Here is a 26,962-nt window from a genome sequence, read left to right as displayed (position 1 = left end):
ACGAAACTTTTGGCGCATTCTGACTAATTTTTTTACCTACGTGTGCCTTGACCTGTCTCATCTAGGGACCTTGGTGGAAGCTATCGGAACGCACCTTATGGCAACTTGCGGTACTATTTATCTGGCAACCCTGTTACAGTGATGCAAATCCGGCATTCGGTTAACGGCGCAACAGGTCCAAACAGAAATCTGAATCTTCAAATCTCTGAAGCCCGAGTCGAGTGGAGTCGGCCATCGCTTGACAAACGATCGCTTACTTTCGCGCGGGATCGCGATTTAAGAATATTTCAAAATAATTCAACGTGCATCGTATTCTTCCCCCGTGTAAGGATTATATTCTTCTTACTTAAATCTTTTGCAATCCATTTGGGTTATTTTGTCGATCCGCGAATTCGGGGTTGTAACGTTTCTTTCAAAAACAAGATCAACACGGATCGACACGCGTGCAACCGTTACTTTTCTTTTTCCTCACCAATTTTACAACTCTTTTGAAGATAGGATTTCTTATGTATTTCTAACATCTCATCTTCCAGACAATGCCGACCCCAGAGGAAAACGGATCCGGTCGATTGTCCAAATTCAAGAACCACAACAAGCATGAAGTACGTATATTTTGCAATTATTTGTATCGCATTCATTTTATTATTCAAAAAAGTTGTCTCTCAGATTTGTCTTTTCTTCATTTTCATTTCCATCCAGACAACCAGATTCACTTTTACTGGAAATATTCTGCTTCCCTGGACCAGTCGTCTCTGTGTTGTACAATTCCAACATTTTTTCTTTGTTCTGTACTCCCTCATGTTCTTAAAAAACGAATCTCGTTAAAAAAAATAGATGTACTTAGAAAATCTTTGCTACCCTTATGGCTGATTCCTCGATATATTCCAAATTTAAAAATTACACGGCCAGTAAAAATTTATTTACCTTTGTTTCTAACGTCATAACAGTTTTAATCCAAAGCTATTTATGATATTAAAAATTCAAGGGAAATGAATTTCACTAAGCTGTGTTGTATAATTGAATATGAAAGATCCTAGTGAGAATTTGGCATCATACACAACGATGGCAAAGCACTTCTACAAAAGGTATCGTCGTATTTGATCATATCAAGTAATTGCCATTCTGTCGTCTTTGAAAATACTGTAAATTTTGCAAACCCATCCGATAGAAGTTATAAAGATTTCAGCTATACATTGAAGTCAGTCTGCGGGAACTAACTTAATCCTGCTGTATATAAACTCAAATGATTTTAGTCACTAAGAAAATTATGTGAATGTGTATAAAAAACCATATTAATTTAATTCCATATGATAATTGCTATTCTTTACCCATCCATTTTTTCTGCAATTCAATAACATTTATCTTTGGTACTTATTCAACCCATACGTGCCAGATTTTCAATATCATTTGAATCCATTTTTTCTTTGTTATCTTAGAATATTGAACCCTAATGTATCGACAAATAATTTACCATCAGTTTCTTCCAAACATATTGATAAACGTCTGAAACAAAATTCGTACTAGTCTAATAGTGACTGATCAATATGTAACACTGTAGTCATTAATTAATACCAGACAGTACTGTCCAACAGGAATGATTTGAAAGAAAGTCTGTGATGACTTCAAATTTACTGATTAAATGGAATCTTTAAATCATTACAAAAAAGAAGGTTTTTTATCAATTAAAAATGAAATAAAATTCAGCAGCTAATCACCCAGTCACCCAATACTGTAAATCTATATGTAATTTCCTATATAGACATGTATTCATTCACATGCTTAGTTATAAACCTGTTTTCAAAATACACCCAACTTCCGACTAATCCCTTGAACACCTGGCTCTACAAAGTTATTGGCATGCTCATGGTTGAGTGTTCACTCTATTGACATCGAAGATTTCAAAATAAACCATTCAAAAAGTATGTTTATGCAAATTCTTACCAAATATTATATCATATTTTTTACACAAATCGTACCTTTTTTATATCATAAACTAGCAAGAGAACTTGGATAATTTTTAATATCAATTTTATACCGTTGATCAATTTGTGGAAGTTAAAGTATTCAATGTAACAGATGTCATCTATTCAGTCCATCTTTGCAATCACCATCTCAGTGGATATCATCAAATTATGCAGAAATTAAAAAAAGTTTACTTGACTTCTATTTTGATATTTACTCGTATCGGGCAAGTTTATAACTGTACAAATTGTTATCTATTTAATCAAGGATGTCAGAAGGAGGAGGAACGAGGTTTCGGTTGAGCTGCGCAAGGCTAGAAGAGATGATCAGTTATTGAAACGTCGGAACATCAGTGTTGGGTGTGAGCCCCAGAGCCCCCCAGGGGAGAATGAGACAGCAGTTCCAATCAATCTGAGTACTGAGGAAATTATTACTGGAATGAATTCCAGTGATGAGCCTACTCAACTTCAGGCTACGCAGGCCTGTCGCAAGATGTTGAGCAGAGAGAAAAAGCCTCCGATTGATACCCTGATTCGCCAAGGCATTGTTCCACGTTGCGTCGAATTTCTTAGCCATGATCACAAGTCAGTTTATTACTCTTCTGCATTTAGCTAAACACATCCTACCACTGTCACTTCTAATGGCACCTCACTGCAAAAGTTCGACAAAACTTATTAAGGGGTTTTAAAATATGTGTATACAGCTGAAAAAATGGGTGACTTTTGGGGATTTATACCTCCAAAGCTAATCATTTGTTAGGATTGGGATTTATTTTACTCAAAAGTATGTAGATTGACATTCATTTACATTTTTATTCTTTATTAGAATCGATTAATAGGAAGCACTTTTAATAACAATAACGTCAATAATTATGCTCGATTACATGTTTTTCGATGTCCCAAAAACAGTTAAAAATTGAAGAAAGTATTTTTGAAACGTTGATCCCCATTGCTATGGTCCGAGTTAAAAAAAAAAAAAAAAAAAAAAAAAAGTTACTAGTTAATGATGAGTTTTGATGTTCTGTAAAAATTTTAGGTTTTTTTTTTTGTATTCCACTGGCAAAAAAAAACCAAAAAATGAAAAACAAAAAAAAAAAACTTGGGAGCATGTCAAAGATCCTAAAGTACGGAAGAATAGTGCCTTAAAATTTGAAGTAAATTGGTTGAACTGTTTTTTAGATATAGTGGGCAGCTCAAAACATGTCACCGAGCGAAATGGTTGACGTTAACGTCGATAACAATGCTTCCTATCAGTTGTGGACAATAAAATAAATATCCAAGAGATTTTATATACTTTTGAATGAAACAAACTTCAATGGAATTGAATAATTAGTTGTCTAGATATAAATTACTAAAATTTATCCACTTTGTTTAGCCGTCTACTTTCATCCATACATCCCCTTAACTATCTATACTTATGTTGGAACTTTGAGATTGTGCGTAGAATTTTTTATTTTTTAACAAACTACAATAACTTATACTAACCAAGCATTGTTACAGTCCGGCTCTTCAATTTGAGGCTGCCTGGGCTTTGACCAATGTGGCTTCAGGTACATCAGAGCAAACCAACGTAGTTATTAAACATGGCGCAATCCCTCGTCTGACTGCCTTGCTCAAATCCCCATCCCCAAATGTGGCCGAGCAGGCGGTTTGGGCATTAGGAAACATCGCTGGTGACGGACATGTCGCCCGTGATCTGGTTTTAGCTCACAGATCTCTCCCATTGCTTCTGGAATTAGTGAAGCCTGATACTCCAGTGAGTATTATATGCGGCTAGGTTTTTTTTTAATCTTCGTCATTTGACTAAGATTTGTGTGCCTTTCACTAATTTTGAGATAACATCCGTTCAGTTAAATACTAGTCAATTTTTCTTACACAGGTAACATTTGTTCGCAACATTGTTTGGACATTGTCGAATTTATGTCGCAACAAAAATCCACCACCAGACTTCGAAAATGTAAAAATTTGTCTACCAGTGTTAAATCGTCTCCTTAGCTATTCAGACGACGATATACTGGGTAAGTGAAATTGTAAAAGTTCTACTAGATTCCTTTCCAATAAATTCAGAAAAGGTACAAATCATTTAAGTTGATCCAGTTGCAGTTCATAAATCGTTACTGAAATCTTTTGAAAAGAGAATTGGATCTGGCAAATAAATGAATACTAGGTACAGAATGATCGTTATGAAAGACTGCCACATCATTGTAGGATTGCCATACTCAGATGAATTCCTGTTTACTAAAATTTGATATAAGAACAATTTCATTACCAACAAAACCTCATATATTATACCGAATGTATTTTGCTTTGGAAATAGCTTATTTCAATCAATGCTAATAAAGGTGACTAGACACAGGTTATTTTTCAATTTAATTTCAGTCATCGTACTATAATTTTTAAAAACAATGTAGGGAATCCATTGTTTGGTTCCAATTTGATACTCTGTTGTGGGAAAACGTTATCTGCTCAAAACGAGTGAGAAATTCGTTACAAGCATGAAAATTTGCACAATCACAGTTTACATTGATACGGCAATACTCATTGTTGCACTATTTGAGTGAGCTGATTTTAAAATGTCAAACCCACTACCTGAATTGTCACATTTTACATTGAATTCGTGGTTTTTTTTTGGGCTAAAATAAAACATAACTTTCGTTTGTAACAATATTAAATATGTGATAAGCAACTGCCAGAAAGTGAGACATTTCTAGTAATATATCTAGGACGAAGATTCAATGAAAACAAATCACTAGCTGTGTTGCAATTGCAAGTTTCAAATTCTTTGCTATTACGATGACGATTTATTTGGCTCAAAATAAGCCTTCTAACTTTAAAAAACTTCTCGCGTAAGCCTTTTTCACAAATATTTTCCTAAACTTAGCACATATGTTATTTGAATTATTTCTTACAATATCATTTTTACAAATAAGAATCCCAGTTTATTTTTTCCTTAATTACTAATTTCACTCAGGTTCATTGCTGCAGAATCGTGCAAATGCCACTTTCAACTACAAATAGTGGTAATAGAGGGCGTTAAATCAATATTTGTATCATTATCTTACAAAAATCGTTGAATTGCAGCTGATGCATGTTGGGCTCTCTCTTATCTTACCGATGGCTCCAACGACAAGATACAAGCTGTCGTCGATTCTGGAGTTGTTCCAAAGCTAGTCGGACTGCTAGGCTCCCCTACAACAAGTGTGCTCACTCCTACGCTCAGAGCAGTTGGAAATATTGTCACAGGCAATGACGTTCAGACAGATGCGATAATTACAGCAGGAGGATTGCAACACTTAGCTGTGTTGTTACAGCACAAACGAATGAACATCATGAAAGAAGCTGCATGGACAATCAGCAACATCACTGCCGGAAACTCCGATCAAATTCAGCATGTTATCAGTGCTGGTCTTCTGCCTCCCCTCATACAAGTTCTTCAAACCGTAAGTAATACCATAATTCATGACCTGACTGAGGGCTGATAATTTTATTCTGTGGTTAAACTGCTAATCTTCCAAATCAGAGCATGTGTTAATGTGCTTTACTGGAGCGTATATTGTACATTTAGTTAATCAACTATCAGTAATTTTACGGTAAAAATATTGAATCTAAGTTGCCCTTAAGGATGAATCAATTGAAGAATTTTAATAAAAAGGATTAAAGAAATAACCCTATTAAGAGGGGACATGAATAAAACGGCATTCCTACTACGTGCCGGAAGTGAATCTGAGCAATTTAGTATTACACATGCTGAGATAAGAACAATTTAAGGACAGGTTTTATAAGTAGAACGTTCAAAATAGTTAAAACGAGCAAATGTATTTGTAGATAAACATCTTTACCTGCACAAATCTATTATCTATGCTTGTGAAAAAATTTCACCCGTTTTCTGGAGATATCTATGGTGAACATAGAGAACTAACATTAGAATCCCTCAAACACTAGAATCGGATAAAAAGCATCAAAGTTTAATCATTTTGAACGTTCCCAATATAAACTTTGCGTGCATGCTGCACACTCTTGAATTGAACTTTCCAAGCTGGTATTGGAATAAATTTTAAACAGCTACTTTAAATTGTTAGTTATAGTTTGTAAATTTAAATTGTTAGTTATAGTTTGTAAATTTAAATTTTGCTTTGAAAACCATATTTCACGGCATTTTTGAGCAAAACTGTAAGTACTTACCGAAATTATCAGACATTTCTCTGATCTTTCAATATCAAGCGCAATCCGCTGGCATTTTCAAGTTTTCCAGATGAGTGGTACCCTTAAACGGGTGGTGGTTTTCAAATTTTTATGAGATGATCTTACCTTGTGGTAGAACACAGAAAACTAACAAATGTAGAAATTTATAGAAAACAGTTTTAACTGTTATCCTCATTTTTTCGTGGTTGATATGTTTTTCCACTTTGTTTCTCCATGTAGAGGCTTATTTGTGTCAAATTGAAAGTCTTCCATTTTTCTTAGGGTGACTTCAAGTCTCAAAAAGAGGCTGCTTGGGCCGTAACAAACTTGACTTCAGGGGGCTCTATACAGCAACTTGCCCATCTCGTACAGCTTGGAGTCTTGATGCCCTTCTGTGCGCTTTTGGAGGCCAAGGATTGGAAGACTGTGCTCGTTGTTTTGGATGGTTTGAAAAACATCCTCAATGCTGCTCAAAAAATGGGCGAAGTCGAGCGTGTCGCCATTTTGATTGAAGAGGTTGGGGGTCTTGACAAACTGGAAAATCTTCAACACCATGAAAACGGACAAGTTTATCAACAGGCCATGGTTCTGATTGATACATTCTTTTCGGAAGGGGTGAGAAATGTTTTATGTCTTTTTTGCGTGTTCAAATTCTTGTCTTCATTAACCCCTAAATCTTACATTTTCTCCAATAATTTCTCATTCGTTTATCGTTTATCGTCAACAATACTTCTCCTTGTTTTAATTTGTTAATTGAAAATATCTAATCAAGTATGTAGTGTATTGTCGTGATCGAATGTAATTTGAAAATTATCTCTATTCATGAAGTTTGAAAAGTTGTTTTCCGTAAATGAAAATTCCTCAAAATTACGACTGATAGGTTTGAAAACTTTGAAAACAACCGTTGTACCCAATTTCAACTTACGACACTTTGCAACGGTCAATTAGTGTTATGTATAATAGAGGTAATAAGCTTATTACATAGATCGATATATGCATTTCGATACCGAAGCTTTGATCTTGAAAAATACAAAGTATGTAATTGATAACTATGCAAATGGATAATTATTGTAAAAGTATTTATTGGGAAGTCTTGGCGAACGGATTTCTTTTCTTACTTTCGTCGTATTTCCTCAATAATCATTATTTATGCCATTATTTTCTCACATAATGGCGATTTTCATTTCATCATTTGACATTATTTTTCATGATTTGACAGCAAAGTCATTATTCGGTAAGCTCACACTAGAATTCTCTACAGTACTGAAAACATATGACTTCTGAATTTACCAAAGAGCAAGTGTAGCGTTTTATGGAAATTCAGGAAAATCTCATGATCAAACTCAAAATTAAATCGCTTCTTTCAGGAATCCGAAGAGACAAATATTGCACCAGCAACAACAAATGGGCAGTTAGAGTTTCAAGCCACAGACCTGAATCAGCCGGGAGGTTTTCAATTTTAAAGAGATGTTCCTTTTTTTTTTTTATAAAGAACCACTTTATTCTACATCCCCGAAACCACTTGATATTTGTAAATATTCACTATCATTTTCAGTAATACACACGCACAAACAATCCTATTGATAATTCATCATTCAAACATATCGAGTACCGAGTCTTTGAATCTCTACATTGTTTTTAGCTTTTATAGTCCGAGTCGATGCCTCAATTGAAATATGGGAAATGATTCCAACATAGTGGAAAAAATTGAACACACCTGTAATTGATAAGTATAACTAGAAGGAATATTTTTTTTTTTTATTTTCAATCTAAATTTTCGAAGACTCGTGCCCTATTTGATGCAAGCGTTAATTTAAGCGTATTATATTTTCTGAACTGAATAATATTTAGAACCTTGATATCTAAGATCATGTTTTACGAACCATCATAAGTATGCTATTTTAGTTTTATGTAGAGAAAACAAAATACTGTTCCAAATTTGTCATTTTTTTTTGTTCTCACATTATCTTATAAAATAAAATTTTTGATACGAAATACGTAAATCTTTCATCCGTGACTCCAACTCATGCCATCCTAATTGAAGTACAGAAAATGTGAGTATCTTTGATAAGTTCAATGTTTGATTCGTTCACTGACGTGAATTTTGTAGCATTCTCTTATTCTATTCATGATGGTTTTCATGTATAGAAGTAATGAACATTCGCACAGTTTGAGATAGGTATCTTACAGAATACTCGCGTGTATAAATGACAATTTGTGGTTAAAATGATTTATTTTACTACATTAGAGTAGAAGACCAGAGTAAATGAAGATACTATATAACACGTGATACATGAGATACATAAATTAATAATGGATTCGCGAATACTAAATATCTATTGTATTCGAAATTATCTTATTAGACAGAAAATGACTGCTGAATGAATTTTTGTCATCCTTCCTTATTCCATAAATTAAGTTTCACAATAATTATCATTAATACAGGTACTATTGAAATTATATAAATATAAGTAATTACGTATGTTACGTCTACATTCCTTCTCTCTGGCAAATGACATCTTGCTTATCGGGTTACTTTTACTTTGCTTAAATCGTATTCGCTGTTTTATGAACTGGCTATTAGAAATATATATCACGCCTTGAAATCGAGTTAATGACTTGGGGCCGGTTATTTCGTCTTCTCGTAAACTTTTATCCTCTTGTCCTTTTAATGCATGTATGATGCATCATACAAACTACTGGGTTAGAAGTTTATCAAATTTTAAGGTACTCACAAGATTATAAATTAATTCATCTGCAGAGTATTCTGTGTAAAGTGAATTAGTTTTGTGATAAGACTCAGTCGATTTGAAACTTTTCTAGAATCAATTTTTTGCTAATCGACATCATAAAAGTTGCATTATATTTACTGGTACTTACAGACAGTACCTACTACGCGTAGGTAATCTATGAGAAGAGAATAACCAAAATAGAGATACGTAACATATACTAGGATCTAAGCACTTCACAAGACTGCTTATCATAACGAAAGATGATGCAATTATTACAGGAAAAATTGGCTGAAAAATATACTAAACTTTCTACATCTTGAATTCGACATGTTTTGAATGTGAATGGACCAAAACAAAAGTTCGGTCCGTAAATTTGAAACGCAAAAGTGTGTTGTTTTTAACGACATAACGATTAAATCTTAGCAGAAATATAATTTTAAACAAATTGGATTGCCAGATTTAATGTTGCTCGAATTTTTGTCGCAGATACTTCAGTTGATGCAAATTTATTTTGGGAAACAAGAAACAAATACCCTAGTAGTGCGGTAGTAATTTTTAGGAAGGGAGTTGTAAAATTATTACCAAATCTGCTAGCAATTGTAAACAACAAATGTGGTTCACTTAAAAAAAAAAAAAAACGTTCGAAAATTAAAACGACTGTCACCGTGATTACTGATTATAAGTTTGGTAAAAAGAGCCATGATCGTTACATTCATGTTTACATATCATCACAATAATCTGACAATGAATGAAATTACGTAAAAGGCAATGCTCTTGAAATGAGATGATTGACATACACAAATGCAAAACGTTCTATGAAGTTGAGTAACAATATTAGAAAAATTAATTATCCTCTTTGGACTAACCCAATGTTTTTTATTCACGATCTACGTTGACCTTAGTCTGACTAAGTTTCAAAAACATTTGAGATGATTATATTGTTCTTGGCAGCTCCACTGCTTACAATTCAGTGGCAGCAGAAGACAGTAGTCCCAAAAAGACAAAGTTTCAATGATCGAGACAATGGATTAAAATCAAAGGCACAGCAGAAAATATTCAACTAGTAGATACATGGGAAAAATTTTTCAACCTCTACTGTGATTGCTGAATATTATACAGCAAAAAGTACAGATTCCTCTGATTTAAATAGCAACTACATTTTTGTAATAAATTATAATATTATCATCCAGTATAAAACGTGATATATCACTGATCAAATAGTCGAATACGTAAATTATTCTAATTTGCTCCACTATGCCTCACGTAGCTAAATATTGCACGCATATTTATAATCGCTGAATGTTTAAGCTTTATAATATTAGAATTCTTAAATGCTTCAAAGTGTTTTACTGAAAGCAAGTCTTATACAGAGCACAGCTATGAATAGATATCTTAATTATGAATAAATAGCGCAAGCTGCACGAAAAGAAAGCAATTTTCTTACTCGTAATGGAAAAATCAGTTTCATATTCAAATTGTCTTTTTTTTGCACAAAGTTAGAGGCCTGATTTGATTTGTAAAAATTCTTACTGCTAGACAAGTGTGATATGCTAGTTGTACAACTAACATGTTGCGTAAAAAATATAAAAACTTCTTTACGAGTTCGCACAACTCGTTTCAAAATACGCTTTCTGTAAGCTCTATCTGATATTCATTTCGAACTTACCGACGCACAAATAGAATCGAAAATTTCCCATAGTAGGTTATAAATTTAAGGAAACATTGTTTTCTCAGTGTTTTTCCATAAATTTGTTTCATTCTAATTTTCTCTTGGCAACTGAATTTTCCTATTTTAAAAACCTTTGTTTGGAAATGCTGATGTATATCATTATGTAATTACGCATGCTAGAAGGAAAGTTATATAACTGTTTGAATTATTTAATTATAAAGAGATCTTCCTACCTTGCTGACGTGCATTAAAAAATTAGTTTTTACCGTTATTCAAGTGGCCGAAGTTCAACCGAATGAGGTATTCGTGGATACCGCCAATTTGGCAAGTTCATTTTCTACCTGGGTAGATTATTATGTAGATTTATCGCCCTAGAATGAAGTCACTTTGATCATTGACCATAAAATGGTAGACAAATGCTGCTTTCCTGCGATCAAATGTCACTTGACTTGCTCTACTCCGTTGACTTCGATCATCTCGACTTCTTGGTGGATCACGTAAGAAAATAGAACCGAACAAACTAGCTAAAAAATAGAACAAAGAAATTGATTAAGTAAGTACGTAAGTATTTGAGATCAATGAATTGATTCAAACTCACCGAGTGTTTTGGCATCTTGAAAATTATCCTGCGTGTGATTTAAAATTTCTTGCAAGAAACAACAAATGTAAATAAAAACAGTTCTTCTAATTTCTGGCAACTGCATCACAATCTGAATGAAAAATCAAATGAGGATAAGTAAAGTGACCTGGTTTTCAATGAGCATTTTTATTCTAAACTGTGTAACGCTCATATTACCTGTTTGCATTGTGAGTAGTTTGTAGCCGCGGTCAAGCAGACATTGTGTAGATTATATGGAACTAAAGGTTCGGCTGTTGACTCCAGAAGTAGCAAAAATGCTTCAGCTACGGAATGTACAGAGCCAGCTGAGTCATTAATATTAAGGAAGCAATAATTATTACAAAACAGCTAAGGGTGTCGGTTACGGCTCTACATAGGCATCCCTAATGTGTTCCCACAAGAGCTGATAAACGCGAGGACAATGTATTATTCATATCAAGAAGACAAAATACACAGTTTCCCCAGAGTTCAATGCGCGATATCAATTGCATTAAGGAAGCTCATCCAAAGAAGATCCTTAAATGAAACTCATGTCTTGTAGCATATTTTAGTTCTGATTCTATGATTGGCTGAATCGGGTATACAGGACAATCCATCAACCGTCAGGCAGCTTTTTCAGCTCACAACTTCACTCTGGCTGCAATTTCAATATGTCATAGTGTGTATTAAGGCATGAAAATCGTTTAATTTCCAAATCCTTCCTTACGGTGATCAATTGGATCAGTTTTTCGAATTGAGCCTTTGTCTCTAAATTTTGCACATTTCTTTTCACAGAAGAAATCAAAAATGACCTGATGCGTTTTTTACGTAAAAAAGTTTGATCTTTTCGGATGTAAAATCCATTATCAGGATGCATCAAAAACAAAACACGTTTTTCTTACATGTTCAGTCCACAGATGTGAAGGCATAAAAAAAAAAAAAAAAAAAAAACAGTTCAACTTTTTGTGTGCAAAGGAGTGGAACTTTTGGACTATAACCAGGGATACATAACTTTTTGAATATGCGTATTGTATCTGAATTTGTACTTCTTCACACAAATAAATAAAAACCTTTTACATTTTGGGTCTCCATATATATTATATATGTGTATATATAGGAATGAAAATTAGAACAGAACGTGATGATTGACAGTTCCTGTTGATCCACATCAAAGTGGATATCAGATTTGAAGATCAAACTTCGTTTGATAGAGAATGAAAAAAAAGCACACTCTCCCTGACAATCGGAAGTGCTGAAAATTCGAAGACTGACTCAATTAGAAAACGTGATTCGATGACGTCTAAAGGCCCAGGAATCACGGGATTTTTAAACCTTTATACACTATAACATATTCGCATTGCAGCCAAATCGAAATTTTTAGCTTAAAAAGCTGGCCAAAAGTTGGTGGATTGATCCATACGTATATTCTAACGAAAAAGTCAGCATAAAAGTTTCGATAGGGCATTAATATCACTATAATTCAATTATTTTGCTGTCTTTCAATGTATTGTGTATATACCTAATTAATTCAAGATCGAATGGATGACATTTGATTATTTGCACGAAGTTATATTGTCATCTTTAAAATATTTATTTGGTAATTGTATTACTGGTTTGTTATTGTTTGTAATATTTAAGGATACGCATAGACTCCTGACTCCCCTCGTCTAACCAATCCCTTATAGCAATGATCTCGGAGTGGTATCCACGACTTTCAAAGAGTTGTTTTGTTTTTATTCCATGCCTGTAAAGGTTGTCGACTAGAAGCCAGATCTCTTTTGGTATGGGATATGGTTCTGCCGTTAGGTTTTTATGGTTTTCCTTGAGACAGAGTAAAAAATATCATCATTAACAATTTCAAGAAATTACTTTATTCGATTTGAAGCGAAAATGAATTAATGTCATTTATTCACGTTAGATAAGCTTTCTGCGTATTTTATCATTTGTAATGTACCATAGTTTAAATTGGTTTCACTCCAACCATTATTGGAGGTACGCTTTTCCGCTATGCCACGAATAATTTGTCAACAATCCAAAGGCTAAACTTTTGATTTTGCAGTAATTTTAATCACTTTTAGAGATTTCATAGATGAATTTATATACCCAAATCTTAGGCTTTTAGGACTTGTTGTCTATGAGAAATCATACAGTATAAAGTAGACCTGAGCCGATTCGCGCTCATTCCAAAAACAAATCTGCCAGTTTCTCAAGTCCAAATTTTGGCCCACGATCGTTGACCAATAATTTGTGGAATTACAAATTTACCTTTTTACTTTTCCTAATTTGAACAAATCTCTCGATCACTTTGTTCTTTTTCAACATCAAGAAGTTACGAAATTGTCAATGATTTTACTCACCAACTCTATTAATCTTCCGACGGGAATTTCCCTTACTGGAACATCAATATGAACTAGAGCTTCCATCGATGATCCGAAGCAACTTCTTTGATAAGTGCCTAAATATGTGATATTCAGTTATTTTTATATTGTTACACAAAGTTTTATTCAACCATAATTAAAGAGGCTAATTTGCTAGCTAGTGACCTTTAAAAACGAGATGAATACAAGTTGATAATTTTATACGTGCATCAGATAATATGATCGGTAATTTACTTCTGAGCTGGAAAACTTTTCTACAAGCCTAAAGCGATTTCCCTTTTACAATATTGAAATCGTTTTTGCAACTAACATTAAAGTACAAACCTGTAACTGTGATGAATATATCCTTGCCCCCTTCAAGATGTAGAACGAGAATATCATACAGTTTATCTTCGCCAGAGTTTAATTTGCACGCAGACTTTTTGTCAACGTGTACTTCAAGCTGAATGTCACATTTTTCACCTATGGAAATGTTTCTGATGTAAAAAAATATCACAAAAAGCATGTAACTGATACAATGAGTAAACATACAAACAAACTGATACAATTGTTGAAACATGGATTTAGCAAATATGCAAAGTGGCTAAATTTTAATTGTAACGGTCATGTGAACATAGTGTTTCATCACCGACGATATGAGTAATATTCTGCTGATTAAAAGTATACATTTATAAGTAAAAATTCCATATCATAATACTATGATATAGTTATTATAATATTCTGCGAGTGAAGTATTCTTACCTGGCTTTATAAAGCCTGTGTAGGGCTCTATCTTTAACCACTCTTTGCAATAGTTTATATCATCGAGCTTCTTTATGAACTCGAATTGAACAGGAACCTAGAATTCATAAATCTCTTGTCTGAATTGTTAAAGACAGAGAATGTACAATTTCTTTGTAGTTACTTCTCAGTGCGTATTATTATAGTATAGAATTTACTCAAAAAATTTCCATTCCGACACCTACTTTAGATTTTAAATAATTTTCCAAAAGATTGTTTGTGACATCATTATTTTTGAATAAATAAGAAATAAATAAAAATAAAGGTTTAGATAATTAGCAAATATGGATTTTACTGAAGTATATATTAATAAAAGTAATAGAATTGAGGACACAAATTGTTCCGTTACATTGTTCTGGTTTTTAAATATCACAGACCTGGCCAGTATTTGCAATAATTAGCTCTTTTTTACTCGATTCGAAGAATTTGAGTGTGTCAAAGATAATCTCAGTTGTATCAACCATCACTTGAGGTAAAAATTCGTTCTCCAATTTGTCCAATTTCTTCATTACCTCTTCAAGTATTTTCCGATAATTAACCATGTCTATTACTCTGATCTGAAAAACATAGTAATTGATTAGTTAATTATATTTTCAAAAAAAATAAAAAACTGTGATGGAGTTAGTTGAAAGGTAAGACACATTTTTTGTCAAAAAATTATAAAGAAAAAATGGAATACGACATAGATATTGCAAATATTTGTTTTTATTTTTGTTTTTGCCTATATTCTGATTAATGTGGGAGGTCAAAAATATATGTCAATAAGGGGACGGTGAAGAATTTGAGTCTATTGTCAACATAAACGAAAAAATATGAAATAAATGGACAGGCTTACTAAAAAAAAATGACGAGTACGATAATAAATATGACATTGACTATAAATGGAAATAATGAAATATAAATAAAATATAAATGAAATATAAATAACATATAAATAAAACGTGAATGAAAAATAAATAAAATATAAATAAAATATAAAGGGAATATAAATGAAATATAAATAAAATGTAGATGAAATATAACTAAAACATAAATAACATATAAAAACTCTTTAAATCCTGTCCATTGTTCTAACGATTAAAATTACACATTCATTCCAAACATTTACAAATAAATTAAGATAAAATACGCCGGTATTCACACTGGGATATAAAATTGTCTATAGTGACGATGTAAAAAGTTGGTCCGTCATAAATATATTAAAAATCACTTATCCCTTGATTTAATACTCGGCAGCAGCTCCGTCGTGTAATTGTCTATGTGATTTTGCGAATCTTTCGATAAAATTTGGAATCCACGGTCTTCTCAAGTTTTCTTCGCGGCGATTCCGTAATGCGAAGAAGTTTGTAAAAATTGTTGATTCTTTGGATCTCGTAAATTAGTTTTGTTTTTTATTTTTGACTTACATGTCAAGATTCGTACGGATATTTACTGGCGAGGTCGATGTGTTAATTTAATTTCAATTATCGTTTACAATGATTAAACAATCACTACGGAGAATTATAAACCGTTTGGTTGGGCGTCTTCCCGTAGACTCTTTCAAATGCTAAGCCGTTTCTCCCGCCTGACGCCTGAATCGAGATGACTGTGCTAAGCAAAATTTCGCAAGCACTTTTGAATTTATAATATCGTCAAAATATCTATTTGATGAAGCTTGCGGCATTATATTGATAAATTCATAAGAATCCGTGTATTGAGTTTTAAGATAAAAAATCAAATGCACGAATTGTAATTTAGTTATCCCCTAGAAATGGGGGTAGGGGTTATTGACTTTGAATCGCTGGACACATTTTCTTATGATCTAAGCAACATTTCTGAATAGTTTGAAAATCCCGCATTTGGGCCGTCTTAACCTGGGATACACTTTTTATCACGAAGTACCATGAAAACAGATATTTCCATTTTTCAAAATTATTCACGATTCGCTGGTATCGAGTTGGAGATGAAAGAGAAAATAAAGTATAAAAAAATGTAAGCATTTTAATCATAATAGAGCAAAATCTTCCTGCAGTTAGACATTATCTATAAATAGTAAATAATAAACGCTTAAGTTACGTTTGAACAAAAGAGAAACATTTTCACATAATATTGTTAAGTACATGATCTTACTTGAGAATCAAAGATCGTGCTGACAGGTTTGTGGTCCGAAATCTTCAATTCGGAGTGACTTCTATATTCTATTGGCAAGATAGCATCTCCTTTCCAAAGAATTCGATCGCACCAGGCTGGAGCTCTACCCTTTTCACTATACACACATTATGAATAACTGGTATTTTTTCACCTTCAACTAGGCTAAATATGTAACTAAAGTATCATAGAAAAGAGGATAAACTGTCAATGAATACTGTCTCCAAAATTGAAGTAAATTGGTTGAACTGTTTTTGAGATATCGTACACCAGTGCAAAATATCTCATCGAGCAAGATGGTTGACGTTATTCTTAGTAACAATGCTGCCTATCAATTGATTTTAATGAAAAAAAAAAAAGGTAGATTAAGTTCGATGTACATACATATATGTATACGCACATCGAATAAAAGAAAACTACATTGAAATTGAATAACTGATTATCGAGATATAAATTCTCAACATCCACTAATTCTTACCGTCGTATTGTATTCACCCCCTGAAGTTCATTATTCAGCATTGTAAATTATTAAAAAATTTCCCAATTAATGAAGAGTTTCTGAAATTTTTCTTCTAATCTACTAGCAATTGATTTTTTTATAGATACTTTTAACTATCGTGTCAATGCTAACTTCAATTTTGTTCGAGCTGGAAATCATTCAGAAGACAAGTATTCGAGAGGTATTAGAAGACAAGTATTCGAGAGGTATTTTCCGTTGTGATGAGAAAGCGATAGTTTAATCGCAAGTTTTACAGTTTTTCTATTTATTTCCCCCCCGTAAAATTTGTTTCCTTTACACGGAGTTATATGCCAACCTTGAGTCCCAGTTATCTGTGCCTGGATCGTACTTGTATGTGGGTTTAAATTTAATTTCGGCCTCGTGGTAGCCTTGAAGCACTTTGCCTAGCTGGCGCTGTTGCACCAATTGGTCAAAGGCAAGAACAGGCTCAAAATTGTCAATTGATATATAATGCTTTGCAACAGATGCCTCCATTTCAGTTATTCGATAATTTAGATCGCCGAGCCAGTATATTTGACTGAAAAAAAAATTGGTTAAAATAAAATTTTCACATTGAATTTAATTCCTCGTTACAACGCTGGATGCAGCGCATGTAAAAAAGAATCTCTTTGTTAATGTTTTCTACTAATTCCAGAACTTACTCGTGGTCCTTGAGAGCTTTCGGTGGAACGTATCTTGCGAAACTAAGCCTTGCACAGATATCTGCATAATCTTGATTACGCCTTTCGTATTCTTCGCAATGCGCGGCCAAGTGGGCATTCACAAAACACACGGATGTGTTGTGAATTGAACAGCTCAGAGCCACTCCGCCTTTGTTTCCCTGCAATGAATAAGATTGACCAAATCGTTGTTTTTAATATCATTTACTCAAAAATTGTAAAGGAGTTTTTAACTTCGTATTTAATTTTTGCAAATTTAAAATAAAAGCTCGTGTAAAAAATATGTGCGAGCAAGTGATTAGGTTTCACTTTATTGCTGACGGAAAGTGACTGTTGCCATCATGGTACAAAATTAAGAACAAATCAATTCTTATATAGCAATGATACAGATGTTTTGGTAGTGGAAGGTATTTTGCAAAAAATCAACTTTGAGAAGTAGAAAATTGAGAAACAGTAATTTGAAGTAAAATGGCAGAGCTGTAAAATGCTATCAAAATAATTTTCCGTATCACATTAAAATTAACAAATTTTAACATTCCCTTCTTGAAAAGAAGTTTCTATTAACGTACCATTTTACCCATGATTCCAGTACCAACGGTATCGGTAGACACACTTTTAATAAATGGAACATGTTTCTCTTCAGCAAAGACGATTAGCATCATGCCCACTAATCTGACTACAGCTATCCGACGGTAATTTCCCAGCGGGTGAAGATATTTGGTGACGACTTGGCTAAAAATAGTATATTATTAGTTAACAATGGTGCCGTGCTAAACAGCAATAACTTTCGTATGTTGGGGATATGCGTTTCACCCGCAGGATTGTGTTTAGAAAAATTGTAAGTAATGTGTAACGTATGCACTAAGTTTGCCGTAATAAATTAATGATCTCAGCTGAATCAGTTTCTACTCAATATTCATGAATTTCACGTTTATTTTTAGCCTCTAGAGACCTGTGTTCTACTAATTTTATTACAGAATAGTCATAAGTTGAGTATTTATAAAATAATCATATTTGTAAGCTATAAAGTTTTTTTTGAAACTACTAAAATTGAAAATACTGGCATTATAAACAAAGGCTTGGGTATTGATGTTTCATTTAAAATTGTTTCAAAATTGTTAAAAATCTACAATACAAGTTCGATTTCACTCTAGAATAGCACTCTTTCCTTTTTTAAATTTAATTTCAGGAAGTAGTATTTGAATAAAACGAACCGTGGTAGACTACAATCGAATGAATCTACTATATTTTTAACCATTTTGAAACGATTTAGAACGAAGCATTGATATCAAATATAATCTATCGTTGTTTATAATCCCAGTATTTCTATACTTGTATTTTGAAAGAGATCTTTAAAATTTATAAAATGAATATGCGATCGTCTTGTAAAAAAATTAGTGAAATGTATCGATTTTTGACATATTTGTATACCTACCACCATTCCTCTTCCCGTGGTGTATCATTGAAAAGAAACGCTTCTTTGCTCAAATCTAGTTCTTGAAATCCTATGGCATACAAATCCGGTGGCTTTTGATCGCAGCTGAGCCACTGTTCCAAAGATATACCATTTGGTGGTTGGCCATTAACATTCCACGTACCTATAAACATTCTAACCAGAACGTTAATTGAAGTATTCAAATTTGAACAAGAATGATGAAATTAGATAGGACTTGCAATCGTGGATTTCAAATGATGAGAGTTCTTTACATTTAAAATAAATTGAGCTAACCTGAAGACTTGAGTGTAGGTGTAGTCTTCCTCTTTACAAGCCATCTGATAACGAACGACAGATTCCCTTGCCGCCACTGGCGCTTTACCCTTGGCAATGTTCTGTCTTGGAACGACAAGATCGGGGCTTTCCAGTTCGACCAACTGTAAATAATGAACAATGATTATTATTGTTTCCAGAGGTATTCTGGAAAATGAGTCGTTCAATCTCTCAACAAGAATAGAGGCATTGACAATTGCGCATAATTAGAAGGAAGGAAGCATCACGAAGGGGCCGGAAGGACAGATCCTGATGAAATTTTGTTGCGCCTCGATAACGGAATGTAATTTCTTGACGTTTACGTCAAGAAAAATGAAAAACGGTGCCCACAATTTGTTGAACTTTATTATTGCGATCAAAAAATGCTTATTATGCTTATACGGAAAAGCAATTTAGTCTGTAATCATAAGACAAAATGATATGAAAAAAAAGTATATTTGCAACTGTCAAGTACAGGTGGCTGATTTTGTGTAAATTTGTTAAAAATAAACCTGCGCGACGGTTGGTAAGTTTTTTTTTGATACTTTATAGAAACGATCTCCGGCAGTTGGTTTAATTTATATCGGTTATCTATCGTTAAACAGTATGATGTTGTTCGTTGGGTCAGAAACATGAAATTTTTATACAATATTAAGGACTCTCTTGATTTTTGGTGACCGGTGCTATTGAATATGCTGAGAAATTTTACTTTGTAAAAACTATATTCAAAGTGTATTGTTCAAAGACGGTGATAAAAGGAATCCAAACACAAATCAATCTTGCGTAAACGTCAAGTAACAAGAAATAGTCTGGGCACAAAAAGTTTTCGACATTTTTCAAAATGTATGATATTTGCACGGAATTCATGATGAAGTTGTAAATTGATTAATTTTTCTGGTTTTCTATTCTAGATATCCGTCTTCTGCAAGAATTGGTTTTACTGCTAAATGCAAAGTGGTACTTGAGCCAGCGAATCTTACGATTCAGAAAGTACTTATTTGCAAAACTTCATGATTAGTTTCGTACGACTGCAATTACTTATAAGGTAGCAATAATTTCATCTGGCACATGTTGCTATTGAAAAGTAAAAAAAATTTCGTTTTAAAGGTAACTTTGCAAGTTGAAATATTTTTTTATACATCAGAGATTTTTTTATTAAAGATTAAGACCTAAAAAATGAGATTTTGTAATTTTTAGAAAAAAATTGTTAGAAAAAGGTTTTTAATCAATTGAAATGTCATATTTTGTTTTTCCTATGATATTTAAAAAATTCTTTTTTGTTTAATTAGGTAATTTTAGTAATAAGCTAGGTTATAAGTCCACTCCTGAATGCGGGTGCCTTCTTATGGTACCCCCGTCAGAATATAAACTCTGTACTATGTATACTAATAAATGAATAAATTCAATTTTACTATTCACTGTTCGGAGACGAATCAAACAACGCACACCTTTATAGAAAAATAATTAAAATTGTATGTTCTAGTTAAAAACTTATAAGAACTTTCTAACAATTTGCAAAGCTCGTTGTTTCACTATCACATTTAAAAAATTTTGTTACCATCAGACAATTCACTTCAATAAATCAAGTGTTAATATTAATACCATTTCTGCACGACTACTAGAAAACAACACATTTGGGTGCCAGTGTCTGACTGGGTACATATTTTGCAACACTTTTTCTACTTTAGCTACAAGTAAAGATAGCCAGTGTACGTTACGAGGAAAAATGTATTATCAATGAATCTAACCACATCCGAGCGTTTTAGAAAAACTTTGCTAATTTGATAAAGAGGATTCCATGGATTATGTCGGCAATGTAAAAAGGATGTGTAAAAAAAAGGACCAATTTATAAAATTTTGGACACTTTTGCGAGGTGAAAATTTTTACCTGGCTGTAATTTGAATATGTAAAGTCGTATAGTAGGATACAAAAATCTTAAAATTTTTAGGCTTATGGGATTTACCGTTTACAAGTAACAGGTCGATCGATTCTATGACGTTTTTGAAATGAACTTTTGTCTTACAATTTTTAGCTCTTCTTGTCTTCAGAAAAACTGAGCTAATGTTTACTGTGTGAAGAAGTTTGGTCTTTCCGTATATAAAATCTAAGTGAGCGTAGATTCTCGGGTATTGCCAAAAAACATGTTTTTTTTTTTTTTTTCAGTGAACAAGTAGACATTTTGACTATAAAGTACAACACAGAATGGTTAATCAATTTCATTATTTGAGTCCCTACTGTGCCCTAATTTATTACTTCCGACTTACTGGGTATTTCAAGTTTGTCGGCTGAAAATTACATAGTAAGTAATAATCAACTATTGATTAAATGAAATTGTAATAACAGTATGTATGTAATCTGAGAATACCGAATTGATTGCGTTGTCATCCGATTAAATATCTGTTTATGGGGTAAAGAAAGTCACGGCTTTCGTAAAAATAAAATCTGAACTAGCTTATGTGTATCAACTATGAATCGATTATATATTTTGATGGTGAAGATGTTCACGGAACTTACAGGATCAGACCCGTCCTGGGCATCGTTGGCAGAAGACTCCAAGTTCCTTGAACTACCAGTCAGTTTCTGGATCCATAGATATTCCGTCGGTGGACTCTTACTCTTTTGGTAATCTACGATTTCAATTATACTTTAGGTTTAGCAGAAAGCAAAGTTACCGATAAATTCTATATTGTACGTGATCATCTTAGCAGTGATAAAACTATAATCACAATTTTTCCAAAGTGATCGGAAGTAAATTCCAACTTGTTAATTTCTTTCATCGCATCAAATCTATAAGAATAAATTTCTGGTAATTGGTAAAAAATTATTCCAAATTTTGTTAACATTATTGCAAGTAGTATTCTTAAATTTTTTTAGGCACTGGCTAATTTTGAGGCGAAGCAAGGACACCATTAACATATTTTAAACGTCATCGTACAGTATCTTTGATTTCAGATCATAACTTATTGGTGTCGCTATTGCAATACTGCAATACTGCAATATCATGAATTAATTGAGTACAAATTGTGTTTTTATTTTAAATCCACTATTTGAACTTTTGAACTTGAGATTCCATACAACTTGTCAACATTTTCTAGAGAACACGAACTTGACACAACTTTGTTTGGTAACTTTTGAAGTTGTGTTTAGTGTAGATGACACGAACAATCAAATTTCCGCTGCCAAGTGTCATTTGCAATAATTTTCATACTGTACCATCAAAAGCTCGGAATATCTCTGAGACTAAGGCACTGGTTGCTACTCCTGGTTTCATCTCAAACACCAATTGAAGCTTCCGAGAAGACACGTTCAAAAACACATCCGACCCATCTGGTTGTGTCTCATCTGTATCTTGAATGAGACATAATGTTAGTTTGTGTTTAGGTACGGACGCTGGTGAGAATTGGTTAAATATCGTAGAAACATTGATTCCATGACTAAAACGTAAGGAACAAGTTGTTTACAGTGTTTTTCTAAATTGAATTTTTCATCGCCGCAGGAGAGTAATGTTGAGGAGTAAATCACATAAACAACAAAATTAAACATTATATTACAGCAGAGTAATAGAGAAGTTAAAAAGTAAATTAATGTAAGTTGTTTCTCACTGATGTCGCATTTGAAGTCTTGATCGATGGGAAGAACTCTTTCGATGGTGAGATCACTAAACACTCTAGGCGGAGTTCTCGATGTGAGTAAGATGACTAAGGCATGTGTGGAACCTTTGTTGACTAGAGCTAATATTCTGGCTGCTCTCAACCATCCTTGGATTAATGGCGTTTCCATTGCCTGATATTTTATTAAGGCCATACTCGCTTTCATTTCTCTGTACCATATATCCAATACATGAACTTTAACTAGCATCAGCGTCGGAACGATTGTCCTGACAATGACAACAAGGTTTTATAGGACTTCCTAGTTCCTTACTCGATGAACCAGAGGTCGTATTTTGAAATAAATTTTTAAAGCCAATACAAAGTCCAATTTTTTAAATCAATTACGCAGTAGTTTCGTCGTAGCTTCGAATCACTTCTGGAAGATACTTCGAGAAGTTTCTACTATAAATGAATGCAAGGTTGATTAGAGTCGAATCTCTCGTTTATATGAATGATATTTCACTGTGAAGACCGGTCTCATATCAGGTAACGTTACATTACTGGGGCTAGCAAAGTTTTGCTTGAAATGTATTTTATACCAATACCAAGGTAATTGTTGCTGAAACTAAGTCTTAATCTTGTAATTATATACAAGATGTTGATGCAAAATTTGAGGTTGCAATGGTTGCGCGAAAGTGAGGTTTCTTCAGGAATAGAGAACTTCTAAAAATATGTTCTTTCAACTCTGCATCGGTATTAAGATTAATGAAAAATACTACCAGTCGATAATTGAATAAGGAACAAAAAGGTCGAGGGAAACTTTGCTCTTAAAATGATCATTTCAAAGCTACAGCTTGCTAAACTACTGAATTGCTAAATAATGGACTTTGTAGTAACTGGAAGAATAAAATAAAAAATAACGCCACTAGATAATCGAATAAGAAATAAAGAATACCAGCAAAACTTTGCGCTCAAAACGATCGTTCCGAAGCTACAACTTGCTAAACTATATTTATGCATATACAGAAATCTTGCAGGTCATACTTAGTTTGTACTGCCAGGGATACGAATTCTGAGTTGATTCTAATCACTCGTTACTCAAATATACCATCATTTTCTGACAATGCACGAAATAAACAGAGGAACTTTCATTATCTGTTGGAATCAACGTCATTAGAGTTTCCAAGAAATTAAAAGTGACAGTTCTATTCTATAAGTTTATTAAAAACCTAAAAAGCTTTGAGTTTTATTTTTCATGTCGATTAAATTTTGAATACAGGTATTGATTTTCCCAACTTTGTAGTTTTAATTTTATACTCAAGTTTTTGTTACGATGTCATTAACATTGTAGGAGTGTTTCAGTTTCTGTATCATTCAAAATGAGGTTTTTTTTCCTTCAAATTTTGAATACTCTTTTGCGTACAGATTTTGTAAAATAATGACATTTCAATATTAGAATGTTCAAATTTTTATTGCGTTTTCTGATATTTGTTTTATTAAAACATGACCCAAGTTTTTGAACTTTGGTATGAGATTCAATATGAATGTATTGAAGTTTGAAGTGGAGTCGAATTTCTGGGATGGTTATTAATTTTGGATTGTAAAATATCCTGACTTTTTCAGGTTTTCCAAATTACCAAATTATAATTTTTCAGATACCTTTTGCGTCTTTGAAAATTATAATGCTGAGTGCAAGATTGCACGACTCGCAATAAATTATTATTTTTATTTATTTTAAACTCTTCATTTCACTTTTATTCAAATTTTTCATTCAACAAGGATACAATAACTACTGTTTCACCCGACGTGAATTTCGATTGGACAATCGCCAGTTGCTCCGTTGATGACATCGCTGAGTTTTGATCTAGAAAAAACGTAGATAAATTTGGGCATAATTATTTTTTGTGTCATAACTTACGTAAGCTAACAGTTGAGAAAAAATACAAGTGAAAAATTGCTGCAATTGGATATTAGCAATAATATAATACATTTTACAATGTGGTAAACATAAATAAGTATGTAATGGAAAGCTAAACAATTTTGTTCGCAACTTCTGGTATACTATATTTGAGTTTTGAATTTTTTGAATTGAATCAGAAATTCCACTTGAGCATTATTTTGCTATTCTGAAAAAAATTTATAGTTCAACAAGCGTACTCATTTTAATTACTGCAGTCCAATTCGAAATGAAAAGAACATAGTAAATGGATAATTCAAAATGAAACAAGATCGTTAAATTTAGGATTAGCGCAGTAAAGTCTAACAGCTACGAAGCTTTTAATTTTTTTAAAATTTAAATAACAATAATTGTAATTAGATTTAAATACAGGTGGATACACAAACACAAGTCCAAGAAATTTGGATCTGCATTGGATTTTACATTAAAAAAAAAATGATAACGTAATGTAATAGAATTAAAGTTATGCAGGAGGATTCGTCGCAAAACAATATATCAAACTTATTTAAAGATATACGATGTAATTCAGACGCAGTCGATCTTTAAAGACTGAAACTGAATTACAATGAGGAATGTAATGAAAGTAATTGATGTTAAACGACTGATAACAGCATGAGAAAAGTAGCCTAATATAAATCTTAAATTTGGAAAATTGTTATAGGAGTTATTCAGTGATTTCAAGTATTTTGCGATGTGTGTATGAAACTAGTCAGCAATAGCTGTTTACACTTTTTGGTTAAGTTGGATTTTGAAAAATGTAAGTAATGCATTTGGCTAGTAAATTATCAACAAAATGTTGTTTGTTGTAACGTTGGCGAAATGATAAGGCTCAGTTTTTATCAGTTTTTATTCACCGCCTGCATAATACGAATATGAACAAATGCCAATAATCCAGGAACGAGATTTTACCTTCCACTGGATGTAACTACAAGCAGGGAAATATCCCTGATAAAGTTTGCAAAGAAACTTTCTTCGTGTTTCAGTCCGTTTTTAAACGGAACCCTTAGGGCAATTGTGGGCGTATTGATTTATAGACAATGAGAAAAGTTAATTACGAGATTTAAGTGATTGTTAAGTCTGTGAGGCAGACGCACGCAGAAGTGACATTTCCACTGAAGCATGAGTCAGTGACTGAGGCCGTGTTCGAAAATTGACTGACAGTACTGTCAACAATCTTTTATCTCTTTTGTGCTGCCGAGTTCATGGACAGCTCTGTCTCTGTCCTAGGGAATTTTTAGTACTGGCAGTCAATTTACGAACACGGCCTAAGCTGTAATAAAGACAATTTTCTTCTGATTTCCGAAATCCACCGTGTTTCAGTGTTGAAAACCACTGTTCAAAACTCCCTATGTGGTTACTCCAATCAACGATTCTGATTGGCTGTAGGCGGTTGAGCGGCCGCGGGAGTTTTGAAATCGCGGAAATCGTCTCTACATAATAATACCCAACGTCTGTCCGTTGACTGAAGACTATACTTCAGTCAACGTATACATAGTCAAAATCTTTTGTCTACGATGAAGTTTCTGGTTACGGTAGCAATGAACGAAGATCATGTTAAATGAAGATTATAGTTACAGTCACAAAAAACGTACAATTTTCATATTATTGTAGTGTTGAACTACGAAATTCTATGTTCTAACGATGTGATGTTTGTGTTTTGTTGACACTTCTATATACGTAACGCTCCTGAAAACAAAAATACATTAAGTAATACTTCATTTTAAAGTTGGCGATATTTTAGATACAAGACACCAGCGCTGTCTAGGGGTAAATTTTTCAGTTGGTAAAATTAAGTCAGTGGCTTGTCCGTGGGTAAAATCTTCCTTCCTAGGGTCCTAGGTAAAAATTCTCGAAATGCGAAAAATCATGTGAAAAATGCACGGACGTAAGAAATATACAACCAAGCGATCTGTAGTCTGTGTTTTTTTACGGACGAACGCAGTGGAAAGTAAAAAGTAAAAGCCAGGGTGAAAACCATTGCTGAACGTAAAAAAGCAGGGATTTATGCGAAAATGGGTTGGTAGATGGTGGGAATAAGCGATTGGCCTGTGGACATTACTG

General features: G+C 33.1%; 2 protein-coding genes and 1 long non-coding RNA gene across 6 annotated transcripts; 1 reads left to right on the top strand and 2 right to left on the bottom strand.

The window, feature by feature from the left end:
- The first annotated feature begins 126 nt into the window (after window positions 1-126).
- On the top strand, window positions 127-8,140 carry LOC107218452 (importin subunit alpha). The gene is made up of 8 exons (XM_015656331.2): window positions 127-324; window positions 534-602; window positions 2,230-2,546; window positions 3,462-3,717; window positions 3,841-3,979; window positions 5,043-5,401; window positions 6,426-6,758; window positions 7,511-8,140. Exons 1-8 carry the CDS (start codon window positions 142-144, stop codon window positions 7,604-7,606), a joined length of 1,752 nt encoding a protein of 583 aa, XP_015511817.2. The 5' UTR covers window positions 127-141; the 3' UTR covers window positions 7,607-8,140.
- On the bottom strand, window positions 2,157-3,585 carry LOC124295271. Its single transcript, XR_006905167.1, has 2 exons — window positions 3,447-3,585; window positions 2,157-2,613 (listed from the first exon to the last, which is right to left on the bottom strand). It is a non-coding gene; the product is annotated as an uncharacterized LOC124295271 (long non-coding RNA).
- Window positions 8,141-8,357: 217 nt separating the features above from the next.
- On the bottom strand, window positions 8,358-26,045 carry LOC107218451 (inositol polyphosphate 5-phosphatase OCRL). 4 transcript variants are annotated; one of them, XR_006905164.1, is made up of 20 exons: window positions 25,811-26,045; window positions 24,729-24,808; window positions 22,957-23,137; window positions 22,568-22,702; window positions 21,869-21,981; window positions 19,336-19,478; window positions 19,042-19,215; window positions 18,176-18,338; window positions 17,589-17,767; window positions 17,243-17,464; window positions 16,410-16,545; window positions 14,678-14,857; window positions 14,262-14,358; window positions 13,845-13,982; window positions 13,500-13,597; window positions 12,786-12,963; window positions 11,341-11,468; window positions 11,143-11,254; window positions 10,811-11,068; window positions 8,358-10,720 (listed from the first exon to the last, which is right to left on the bottom strand). XR_006905164.1 is itself a non-coding variant. In XM_015656330.2 (19 exons), exons 2-19 carry the CDS (start codon window positions 24,792-24,794, stop codon window positions 10,908-10,910), a joined length of 2,604 nt encoding a protein of 867 aa, XP_015511816.1. In that variant the 5' UTR covers window positions 24,795-24,808; window positions 25,811-26,045; the 3' UTR covers window positions 8,358-10,907. The 4 variants fall into 4 exon arrangements, 3 of the variants coding, with proteins under 3 accessions (XP_015511816.1, XP_046600624.1, XP_046600625.1); XM_015656330.2 differs by having other exon boundaries at window positions 8,358-11,068; XM_046744668.1 differs by having other exon boundaries at window positions 8,358-11,068; window positions 22,568-22,696.
- Window positions 26,046-26,962: the final 917 nt, after the last annotated feature.

The sequence above is a fragment of the Neodiprion lecontei genome, chromosome 7, assembly GCF_021901455.1.
Source record: "Neodiprion lecontei isolate iyNeoLeco1 chromosome 7, iyNeoLeco1.1, whole genome shotgun sequence".
Lineage (NCBI taxonomy): Eukaryota > Metazoa > Arthropoda > Insecta > Hymenoptera > Diprionidae > Neodiprion > Neodiprion lecontei.
This window is presented reverse-complemented; position numbering and strand designations above follow the sequence as displayed.

What these genes read in the sequence shown, in the direction of transcription:
- LOC107218452 (XM_015656331.2), top strand. Translation starts at nt 142, where the DNA reads ATGCAAATCCGGCATTCGGTTAACGGCGCAACAGGTCCAAACAGAAAT. An exon ending in AGAACCACAACAAGCATGAA is followed by an intron (nt 603 to 2,229) that starts GTACGTATATTT and finishes TATTTAATCAAG; the next exon opens with GATGTCAGAAGGAGGAGGAA. An exon ending in TAGTGAAGCCTGATACTCCA is followed by an intron (nt 3,718 to 3,840) that starts GTGAGTATTATA and finishes TTTCTTACACAG; the next exon opens with GTAACATTTGTTCGCAACAT.
- LOC107218451 (XM_015656330.2), bottom strand. Translation starts at nt 24,794, where the DNA reads ATGTCATCAACGGAGCAACTGGCGATTGTCCAATCGAAATTCACGTCG. An exon ending in CCACGGGAAGAGGAATGGTG is followed by an intron (nt 18,339 to 19,041) that starts GTAGGTATACAA and finishes TACTATTTTTAG; the next exon opens with CCAAGTCGTCACCAAATATC. An exon ending in TATATTCATCACAGTTACAG is followed by an intron (nt 13,598 to 13,844) that starts GTTTGTACTTTA and finishes TCACATATTTAG; the next exon opens with GCACTTATCAAAGAAGTTGC.